The sequence below is a fragment of the Globicephala melas genome, chromosome 1 (genome assembly GCF_963455315.2).
Source record: "Globicephala melas chromosome 1, mGloMel1.2, whole genome shotgun sequence".
NCBI classification, from domain to species: Eukaryota; Metazoa; Chordata; class Mammalia; order Artiodactyla; family Delphinidae; genus Globicephala; species Globicephala melas.
In genome coordinates, this window is record NC_083314.1 from 135157808 (window position 1) to 135169831 (window position 12024).

A 12024-nucleotide genomic window follows, 5' to 3' on the forward strand; every position below is an offset into this window, starting at 1 on the left:
CAAAACAATGGTGCACTCCAATAATGCCTCTTGAAAATTTGGAGTTGGAGAGGTGGCATGGGGAAGTTAGGATGATTTTTGTCCCATTCCCCATGCTTCCCTATTTAACTTTATATCTAAAATGCTTCGGTGAAGGATGGATCAAGGAAGGGAAGAAGGATAGAAGCTATCTTTGTGGTTTGTGTATGAAGCTGGGGCCAGGAAGCATTTTTACATGATGAAATCAGTGTGAAGTCTGTATATCTGTGCTGTGCTTAGTGAAAAACATCTGTGCTGCAGATGTTCTCAGAACATGACACTGCCCAACTTTCCTGGACATATTAACATAGTCAAAGATGCCTGAGGTAGGTTAATTGAGCATTAGGGTTAGGAAGAGACAACAAACCCAGGTACATCATTACACTTCAATTCACCTAAAAGAATGCTTATTCACCTTTGATTCCCAGTGCCTGGAACATAGTAGGGCCTCAATAAATGTTTGATGAATGAATGAATGAATGCAGAGAGAAAAACTGAAGACATGGAAACTCAGAGTAGGAAATAAATCTGTAATTCATTGAAGGTACAGAGACCTTTGCTGTGCAAGCTTTGGAAAATTAACTTGTAATTCTGAATTTTTGTTGATAATATCTCTAATGAATATTAGTATTAGAAAACTAAGAAAAACCAAAAGGACTCCATGCTTGCTTAACAGGCAGTTACGAAATATAGGTAGTGACCTGGCCTGCCTTCTGGATCTGTAGTTAGCCAGGAAACCCATCCCCAGCTGGAAGATACAGATAAAGAAACCAAGACACAAACGTCAAGTGACATCTGAAATCATACAGCTAATTAGAGGAAGAAGTAGGACTAAAAGTCGGCATTTGAAGAATGCTGCAAGTTTAAAGTGTTTATCAAACAGTTGCTAGGTTATGATTCTACTGATGTTCTTTTTTTTCTCTGCAGTTTTTCTATCACCATCATTTAATAATGACCGTTCACTTATTTAAAAAGACTTTTTTGAATATATATTTTCAGTGATTTTAAAAAGAAGAAAGTGAAACAATGACAAACTAGGGGTTACTACGAGAAAACTGAACAATGGAACCACCTAAATATCCAATTACTCTAAAGACCACACTTCCCAGCCTCCTTGAAGCCAGACATGACCACAGACTAGTCTATGATCAATGGTATGTAAACAAACATGAACTGTACAATTTTCAGGTCATTTTCTTAAGGAGAACAATCTTGCCTTCCCCTTCTTTAGACGAAATGTGGATGCAATGGTAATAACTGGAGCAGCAGTCTTAGACCAAAAAAATGGATGCTACAGTTTGAGGATGGTAGAGTAATCAAATAATGGTACAGTAATCAGATAAGAGGTGCTTGGGTCCGTGACACCATGGAGATACCATGTCATCCTCAAACTGATCACAGCCACACCGTTAGGTAAAAGAGAAACTTCTTGCAGCAACTGAACATAATCTTAACTCACAGTACTTATGTCACCTTTCCTTTGTATAATCTCAAGAAAGAAAATTGATAATAAAGCTAAACGCCAGCTACAGAGCTCTTTTATGAAAAATGGTGTGAATTTTAAAACAGAAAAGCACAAGAGACAGTCATCACTACATCATGACTTTTATTAACAGCAGAGAATGTTTGTTGCTCATCTTTATTTCCCAGTTCATGTAGCATCCATTTCATTGTGCATACTAGGTAGGTTTCTAATAGATATGGGTTGAAAAAATACGGGAGTAGTCCATAGAAACCAAGTGAAACAAACATATGTTTAGAGGCAGACCACTTGTTGGTAGATGTGGTGATGGAGGAACATAGCTCCCACGACTCATCCATTGACATAAAACCAAACTACCAAGTATGAAAGATTAGAAAACTTGGATTTGTGGACTGTAACCTTTAAAAATTATGTAAAAAATTTTTTTTTAATTGGGTCATTTGTAAAGACGTGGATGGATCTAGAGACTATCATACTGAATGAAGTAAGTCAGAAAGAGAAAAACAAATGTCATATATTAACGCATATATGTGGAACCTAGAAAAATGGTACAGATGAACCAGTTTGCAGGGCAGAAATTGAGACACAGATGTAGAGAACAAACGTATGGACACCAAGGGGGGAAAGCGGCAGGGGTTGGGGGTGGTGATGTGATGAATTGGGCAATTGGGATTGACATGTATACACTGATGTGTATAAAATGGATAACTAATAAGAACCTGCTGTATAAAAAAAACATTAAGTAAATATTAAAATAGATAACTAATAAGAACCTGCTGTATAAAAAAGTAAATAAAATAAAATTCAAAAAAAATTTTTTTTAAAAAGAAGACAGTTTGGATTTGCTGTTGAATGTTACTGTATTTGAACATCAGAGTTGGAGTGGACTTTATAAGTCATCCAGCCTAACTAAACCAGGGGTTCTCAACCCTGTCTTCATAACAGAAACTGCTAGGGAGCCTTTAAAATTTATGAATGCTGGAACCCCCATTCTAGACCAAAGAAATTGGCACTAGGGGTGTGGAGCTCAGTCAAGTGTGTTTTTCTTTTGGGGGGGGGTGTTTGTTTTTTTAAGTTGAAACTTATTTTTTAGTTAAATCATGGATTCTTAACACAAGATAAATGGGTTTCTAAGAGATTTATAGAGGGAATTCCAGGAACTATAAAACCGCTGCGGTTGTATCAAAGTTATACTTACCAGTGTTTTTCTGGGGAAAGAGTCTACACTTCATCAGATCTTCATGGTAAGAAAAAAAAATCACTACTCAAAAGAAGACAGACTGAGTTTTCTATTACTAATTAGCTGTGTGATCACAGGCAAGCCACTCAACCTCCTAAATGTCCTCATCTGTAAATTGGTGGTGATACCTCTACTAATGTTTTTATGTCCTTTGATAACATATTAATAAATGATCAGCTAGCTTCTGACTGAAAACCTTCAGGGATGAAAAATTCCATTTCCACAAGGAATCTCATTCCTTTTGTCATAGCTCAAATGGTTGGGAAGTTGTTTATGATGAGCTGACACAGCTTCACTGCAGATGTTGCCCAATGATCTCCGGGTCATTTCTCTTCTGCAGCTATAGAAAAGGGTAATAATCACTTTCTGAAAGGAGAATGAGTTAGATATTTAAGTGCTCACTTTTCAGCAGGGAAAAGAAAGGCCAGAGAATGTTTGGATTCACCCCAGTTCTAAAATTCTATGGTTATAAAATTTTAGAGATGTTTGATATATGTCTTGAGATAAGTGGCAGTATGTAAAGTACTAGCACATTAATACTATTTGCAAATATATTACATAAAGTAAAAAAAAATATGGTTCTAAATTTTTAAAAATTGCTTACAACTTTCAGTTGAAGTGAATTGTTTTCAGTTGAACCTTATTTTTAAGGTTCTTTCTACACCTACTTGTTTTTATTTAGGTTTTTAGCATATAATTTAGGATACTTTACAAAGGCATTTTCTTTTTTTTTTTAACATCTTTATTGGGGTATAATTGCTTTACAATGGTGTGTTAGTTTCTGCTTTATAACAAAGTGAATCAGTCATACATATACATATGTTCCCATATCTCTTCCCTCTTGCGTCTCCCTCCCTCCCACCCTCCCTATCCCACCCCTCCAGGCGGTCACAAAGCACCGAGCTGATATTCCTGTGCTATGCGACTACTTCCCACTAGCTATCTACCTTACGTTTGGTAGTGTATATATGTCCATGCCTCTCTCTCACTTTGTCACAGCTCACCCTTCCCCCTCCCCGTCTCCTCAAGTCCCTTCTCCAGTAGGTCTGTGTCTTTATTCCTGTCTTACCCCTAGGTTCTTCATGACATTTTTTTCCCTTAAATTCCATATATATGTGTTAGCATACGGTATTTGTCTTTCTCTTTCTGACTTACTTCACTCTGTATGACAGACTCTAGGTCTATCCACCTCATTACAAATAGCTCAATTTCGTTTCTTTTTATGGCTGAGTAATATTCCATTGTATATATGTGCCACATCTTCGTTATCCATTCATCCGATGATGGACACTTAGGTTGCTTCCATCTCCGGGCTATTGTAAATAGAGCTGCAATGAACATTTTGGTACATGACTCTTTTTGAATTATGGTTTTCTCAGGGTATATGCCCAGTAGTGGGATTGCTGGGTCATATGGTAGTTCTATTTGTAGTTTTTTAAGGAACCTCCATACTGTTCTCCATAGTGGCTGTACCAATTCACATTCCCACAAGCAGTGCAGGAGTGTTCCCTTTTCTCCACACCCTCTCTAGCATTTATTGTTTCTAGATTTTTTGATGATGGCCACTCTGAGTGGTGTGAGATGATATCTCATTGTGGTTTTGATTTGCATTTCTCTAATGATTAATGATGTTGAGAATTCTTTCATGTGTCTGTTGGCAGTCTGTATATCTTCTTTGGAGAAATGTCTATTTAGGTCTTCTGCCCATTTTTGGATTGGGTTGTTTGTTTTTTTGTTATTGAGCTGCATGAGCTGCTTGTAAATTTTGGAAATTAATTACAAAGGCATTTTCTTTGGCAATGTTTGAAATATATATGTCCTGTAAGCTCTAGTAATCTATAGTTCCTTAAACATAAAAATAGTTAATATAGTAATAATATAAATTTTAGCAGCACAAAAAAAAGTTCAACAGCAAAAATAGGACAAAAATTTGACAGATAGAAATTTATAGTTTTTTAAGAAGAAAAACTATATAAATACAAGGAACACTTGTTATTGCATTTATAATTCTATAAAACTACAAACTCTCCTTCTTAAAATTTTTATTCATGACATTATGTAAGGCATGGGGCTCTCAGAATTTAGGTGCAAGTGTGTTTTCAGAGATGCCTCACTTTTAAACACCTGCTTAGGGTGTTGGTACAGGAAGACATACAAAGGATATTTCCACACATCCTGCACAGGATCGGTGATACAGTTGTGGGTTGACTTCAGGTTGAAAGACATACCTTAACTTCCTGCCAAGTAATAAAGGATCAGAATTCATTGCAACCATCTCCTTTTTTTCTGGAACCCATTTATAACACACACCATCCGAGTAGAGCAAACATAAAGGGTCAGTTACATACGCTGTCAGTTGGACATTCCAGTGCCTTCTGCTGACCTGCCACCACACCTTGACCAACCACTTGGGAGATGTCTTCCTAAAATGTAAAAGATACAGCCAGTTATCGGTATTACAACTGTAGGCTCAACTGTACTCTCCAAATTCAGCAGTCAAGCACCATTTAATGGGGCTTGAAGCTACTACATAAATGACCAACACAGCAGGCAGGAGAGTTCTATTCATCCACCTGGACTAACTCTCAGAAATGAACACAGGCTTGTCATTTCCAAATGCTTTTTTGCCCTTTCAGGTCTGTCAGGCTTTAAGCCTATCAGATATCTTTTGACGGTCATTTCAGCCAGAGTTTTTTCTTCTTGAACCTTTCAGGGTTCAAGTCCTGATATTAGAATTTCTTTCCCCTTAAAATATCCAATTAGAGGCAAAAATGTACACTCACTAAAGACACTGGGAGATAAAAGTTAGGCTGAACTCCATGGAGAAGTGCAGACTTCAGACTTAGGAGAGACGCAAACTATCAAAACACATGTGAAACTGATGCATAGTTAAAGGACAGTTAGTTGAAATAAATGATGACAGTGATAAATTGACCAGAACGCTTGTCTGCCTTCCACCATATCCCATCCTTTTTTACAGGCAATTTACAGGGGAAATTATTATATGATGGTTTACTCTAAGGCATGAACTCATGCATTTTACTTGGACAAGGCAGGGAACACAGAGAGAGACTGATCTGGATAGGAGAAAGGATGGGTTTACTTGGCCATTGGTAAATGTCTGAGAGACACCCAGGCAGAGGGTCTAGTACACAGTTGGCAGATAGGTAATCTATCTCAAGGTGAGAGGAAAGGTGTGACTTGTATAGTAGAGTGTTAGGAGTTTGTGACCCTAGCTCCTCAACTTAAAAGCTCTGAAATCCTGAGCAGGTTATCTGACCTTTCCAAGCCTGAGTTTCTTCGTATATAAAATGGGAAAAAAATAAGAGCAGTTATACACTAGGGATGTTGAAAGGATTAAGTGGAGCAATACATGAAAAGCACTAAGCATGGTACCTGGCAAATAGCAGGTATTTAATAAAGATGCTAATGATGATAGATGAAATCAACCTATGATAAACCTACGTTCCTAACTCTGCTATAGGGTTGGTGAAAACAATTACCTGCACAGGACACTTTCTCCTTTGGGGAACACTGGTGTACTATTTGACACCACCACTCCCACCCCCACCCTGGTTTCTTTTCTGGGCATATTGATATACTCTCTTTTTTTTGGTTGCATTGGGTCTTTGCTACTGCACGCGGGCTTTTCTGTAGTTGCAGCGAGCAGGGGCTACTCTTCGTTGCGGTGCGCGGGCTTCAGTAGTTGTGGCGCACGGGCTTAGTTGCTCCGTGGCATGTGGGATCTTCCCGGACCAGGGCTCGAACTCGTGTCCCCTGCATTGACAGGCAGATTCTTAACCACTGCTCCACCAGGGAAGCCCTGATATACTCTTTCTTCAACAGGCTCCCATCAGATTTGCAACAATACAATAGATAATGATCAGACTATGCCCAGTCATTCATTATTACTAGATTAGGTTATAATTTCATTTTTGTCTCCTCAATTCCCTATTAGTTTCTAACCTGAGAGATTTAACCCCACCACGTAATATCCTGAGACTACAGCCTAGGATCCCTGGATGACTGTGAGTACCCCTAGCTGCTTACTTGTAACATTTTTTAGGACCAGAACTATCTCTCATTTAGATTCTCTCTTATTTCCCCCATATGGAAGGAAGATCCTAGAACTCCTCTCCCTCATTCCTAGCTTTTTCTTTTTCTTTTTTTTAACTTTGCTCCTAAACAGATTATGTGACATAAAAAGCATTTTAAAATTACCTCTTCCCTTAATTCTTCCCTGAGCCCCTGGGTGGTGCCCCTTCACAGCATGACCAATTTATTTTATCGCTATTTTTTGTAACATTATATATATTTAAAAATCTTATGTGTTTGTCTCTCATATACTAATATCATTGATTTTATCTTATTTGTTTCTTAAACATATGGCAGAATAGAATATAAGCTTGATAAAGGGCTAGTGCTAAATGAATCAAAGTTCGGGAACTTAAATCTTAAATGCACCTGGATGGATTTCAGAGCCAGCCATGAAAGGAAGGGCACACAGTGAAGGTGACCCTGTGGTCTCTATTTTAAAGGATCACAGCTGAAAACAGAGAAGAAAGACATGGGAAAGTCAGTAAATGGTGCTCATGGGAATTTTCAGAATAAGCTCTAAACTACCTTATAAACAGAAACCACTGTTGTTGTTCCCTCTAGTGTGGATCAAATGGCCTTAGGAAGAGCAAAAAGTGCCTCTATTTGAAAATGATACTGCAGAGGTCTGCAATTCTACCTTTGTTTAAACCCAGATTAACCAGCAATGTGACAGAAGAGCTGACTTCCCCAGCTAAACACTTTAAAACCCAATTTGCATATGACACAGGGTACTACTAATTGTAGAACTTGTCCTCATCATTTGCACTTGTAAATGAAAAGGGCACTGGAATAGCAGCGAGAAAAATCTGGGTTCAGATTGGTTCCACTACTTACTAGCAGCAGTAGTGCTTAGAAACCTTCATTTCTCCCAACAGTGAGAATGCAGTAACCGCTACCTGAATGAAGCGTTGCCATCAAAGTTGAGTTCAACATATGCTTGCTGAGCACCTGCTCTGTGCTGTGAGAAGACTAATGGAGCCTTGCACTTATGACATGTACATATCTGGTGAGACAGAAACTAGAGAAATAATTATGGAAATATTGAACTACAACTGAATGATATATGTGTGAAGGTATGTGGCAGAGAGCAGGTGCCCAAGAGGTATTAATTTCCTTCCCTTTCTCTTATCTTGTCCTCAAAAATGTGGAAGGATGAAATCAGAGCTCTGAAAAGCATCTGGCCCACCACAATGTCCCATCTCTTATACTGATAACCCTTAAACCTCTGGTCCAAGGGACGGAGCCAGTACATGATGGTGATAAAACAATCGCTAGAACTTACAGAGCATGGTTGCCAGTTACCAAGCCAGGTAGGTTACATTTTTTTTTCTTCCAATTTTCTGGATTTTTAAAAAATTTATTTATTTTTGGCTACGTTGGATCTTCATTGCTGCATGCGGGTTTTCTCTAGTTGCAGCAAGCGGGGTCTACTCTTCGTTGCGGTGCGCAGTCTTCTCATTGCGGTGGCTTCTCTTGTTGCGGAGCATGGGCTCTAGACGCACGGGCTTCGGTAGTTGTGGCACATGGGCTTAGTTGCTCCGCGGCATGTGGGGCCTTCCCAGACCAGGGCTCGAACCCATATCCCCTGCATTGGCAGGCAGATTCCAAACCACTGCACCACCAGGGAAGCCCAGGTTACATATTTTAGATATCGATGTACACTACAGACCTATGTGTTAGGTACTTCTATCATTCTCATTTTAGAGTTGAAGTAACGGAGGCACAGAGAATCCAAAGTATATGCCAGGGGGCTTCTCTGGTGGCGCAGTGGTTAAGAATCCACCTGCCAATGCAGGGGACATGGGTTTGAGCCCTGGTCCGGGAAGATCCCACATGCCACGGAGCAACTAAGCCCGTACACCACACTACTGAGCCTGAACTCTAGAGCCCGTGAGCCACAAGAACTGAGCCCATGCGCCACAAGTATTGAGCCTGTGTGCCACAACTACTGAAGCCCATGTGCCTAGAGCCCATGCTCCCAACAAGAGAAGCCACCACAATGAGAAGCCTGCGCACCGCAATGAAGAGTAGCCCCCGCTCGCCTCAACTAGAGAAAGCCCACACGCAGCAACGAAGACCCAACATGGCCAAAAGTAAAAATAAATAAAATTAAAATAAAATTTTAAAAAAAACAAAACAAAGTATACGCCAGGCCAGAACTTAACACAGACACATCTTGTTCCAAAGTCCCTGCCCTTAACCGAGGGGTAAACCACAGGGGCAGGGAAAGGCTCACTTCCTCCCAACAATTCATACAAGATTCCCAGGAGTTGGCCTCAACATAATGATTCCATTTTTAGATTCAACAAGTCGGAACAAGGCATGTCTGCTTATTTCGAGCCTGGGCAGGAAAAACAAAATTCATGGCACTTGACACTGCAGTGACCTTGGGTGAGTCACTTTCCTTCGTGTTTACAATTAAATTTAGAACTTACTAATCTCTCAGCTATTGCTCCAAGGGAGCTCTTAGTGCCTTCAAAGATGAGGTTCTGGGACATTTTAAGGTGTTGACTTTGCACAGGGGACCTCTAAATAAGAAGACTGAGGAAGGAGTGTGGAAAGGTCTTCTCATTTCATGAAACATACTGATATGACACATTCTGTGTGCATTATGTTATAATCCTCAGCGCAGCACTATGAGCCGCTGAAAGAAAATGCTTGGCGGGCCAGGCAAATTACTCTGATCAAGAGAAGGAGCTTCAGAGGACTGGACATAAAAGGCAACACTGGGAATGTTCTTTATAATAGATAATAATGGATTGATATCCAGCTTACAATCACCAAAGCTGGCTGACTTCTGTCCCAAAGCTGGGTACTCAACATGTCTGTCTGTCTGGCCACGGTAACTGGTCCAAGTGTGGACACCTGAACCGCACAAGAACATCCTATAGATTTTCCACAGTGGACCCAAGGGCAGAGAGCCAGCCCCTTTCTGGCAGAGAGGCTTAGGAGCCATGGACAGCCATGCTCATACCATGCTGAGGAAGCCAGTGTGAAGTAGAAGAGAGTCAGACAAATGTGCAGAGTCACCTCTGCCAGCACCAGGTCTCTGGTTCCAACTGTCCCTTCCTGCAATTATGTAAGAAGAACCTGTAGCCTATCAGTGAATTTCCCCTTCTGTCTATAAGATCAAGTTGAGGTTTTATCGCTTGCCACCAAGAGACTTCTGATTAAAATGAGGTGGAGCCCAGAAACGATCAGAATAACAAACTCACTGGAGTTGAGTCTGTAAATAGAGATGAAGTGAACTGAGTACAAGACAACAAACTAAAGAAAGCTGCTCAGCCTAAAAGTAGTCAAAGGACAACTTTTGCCTAGATCAGTCCCACCCTAATTCTTTTTTTTTTTTTTCTGTGGTACGCGGGCCTCTCACTGCTGTGGCCTCTCCCATTGCAGGCTCAGCGGCCTTGGCTCAGGGGCCCAGCCGCTCCGCGGCATGTGGGATCTTCCGGGACCGGGGCACGAACCCGTGTCCCCTGCATCGGCAGGCGGACTCTCAACCACTGCGCCACCAGGGAAGCCCCCACCCTAATTCTTACCCACTCATCTACCCACCTGGATCAGGTGAAATCACATTAGCAAAAGCTCCCACAGCATCTTTACTTTCCCTTCAACAGTACTCATCAACACTAAGTCATTTATTTAAAGTCAGATTCAAATCCAGGCTGTGACACTTATTAGTTGAGTGTCTCTGTGCCTCAGTTTCCTAATCCATAAAATGAGGATAATAATAGGCTTGATCTCATATAAAATATGAATTAATACACTTAGAATGATGCCTTTTGGAGCACATAGTAAATGCAGTGACAGAGTTAGCTGCCATTATTCTCAGCAGTTCTGGAAGCTTTCTGAAGGGAAGACTTATGTGTCACACTCACTGTGATATGCCCTGTGGCTTGCACAGTGCTGGGGATATAACAGGCCTTTAATATAAAGTCACTTATTTTCTGCTTTCTTTGAAAGATAAGATAATCAACATAGGTTTTAGGTTATATGATCTTAAAATTATGTCAGCAAATAAGCCCTTCCCAGAGAAGTGAAAACTTTACAGATGCAAAGAACATCGTAACATTTCTGAGAAGCTCTGGGATTCAGATCATGGGGCACCAAACATAGGTAAGAAAGTATGAGTTCAGGGCTCTGAGCTGTCACAACTAAGGGCTTCTCTGGGCCCATCATGCTTGCTGAATAATTATAAGATTACTTTCTCAATTTAGAACTATCTGGTAAGCAACAGCTTCCTTCTAGGCAAGATGAAATTCCAAGTTGAATAACAAGTCTCCACGGCAGGCCATTAAATTGGTTGGGAGTGAAAGAAAGCTAGCAGACGTCCAAGATGTGAATTTGTATTAAAAATGTGTACCTATATTTCTGCTGTCTTTGAGTTCATGAGGTTACTTTACTGGGTACCCTCACATCTCTTTATTATCTTCATTATGATGCAGAGGGGAAGAGAATGGAAGGAAAAGCCAAAAGCTTTTCTCTCGTGACTTTCGTGAAGGAAGTAGACTTGACTGTAGATCTACTGTCTTTTTTTATGACTGGGAAAGGGAAATTTATCATGTAGGCAAATCTCAAGTGATTTTCAGAAATACAAGACATAAAGTACAATGAGCTGTGAAAAATGGCACATATTTCAATGTAATTGAACTCTGCCATTGGCAATGTGCATACTGTCACAAAAGAGAGGCCAGCGCTGACTCAGACACATTCTTCTGTAGGGAACGCCTACACTCCTGCTATAGATGCTATTTTCACATTGGATCTGAAATATTGGATTTGAAACAGAAAATAATATTCACACAGTGGCATCGGCTTCCGTAGCTGAACCAGAAATCCTACAGTTCTTGATGGACAGCAAACTGGGGATAAAAATGGATTTTAAGCACACAGTTCAGGACCTTGTTTTAAAAATGAGCAGGAGGGCTTCCCTGGTGGCGCAGTGGTTGAGAGTCCGCCTGCCGAAGCAGGGGACACGGGTTCGTGCCCCGGTCTGAGAAGATCCCACGTGCCGCGGAGCGGCTGGGCCCGTGAGCCATGGCCGCTGAGCCTGCGCGTCCGGAGCCTGTGCTCCGCAACGGGAGAGGCCACAGCAGTGAGAGGCCTGCGTACCGAAAAAATAAAAAAAAAAAAAAATGAGCAGGATATTACACCTGAGAATTCCAGCCTGGATGTAAGACTTAAC

General features: G+C 40.6%; 1 protein-coding gene across 1 annotated transcript in view; it reads right to left on the reverse strand.

Annotated features, from left to right (window-relative positions):
- PATJ (PATJ crumbs cell polarity complex component) overlaps positions 1-12024 on the reverse strand; it is a 359191-nt gene that overhangs the window by 72620 nt on the left and 274547 nt on the right. Inside the window, exon 32 of the mRNA XM_030870355.3 lies at positions 5090-5164. Coding sequence (XP_030726215.2) covers positions 5090-5164 — 75 coding nt within the window. The remainder of the gene's footprint in view (positions 1-5089; positions 5165-12024) is intronic.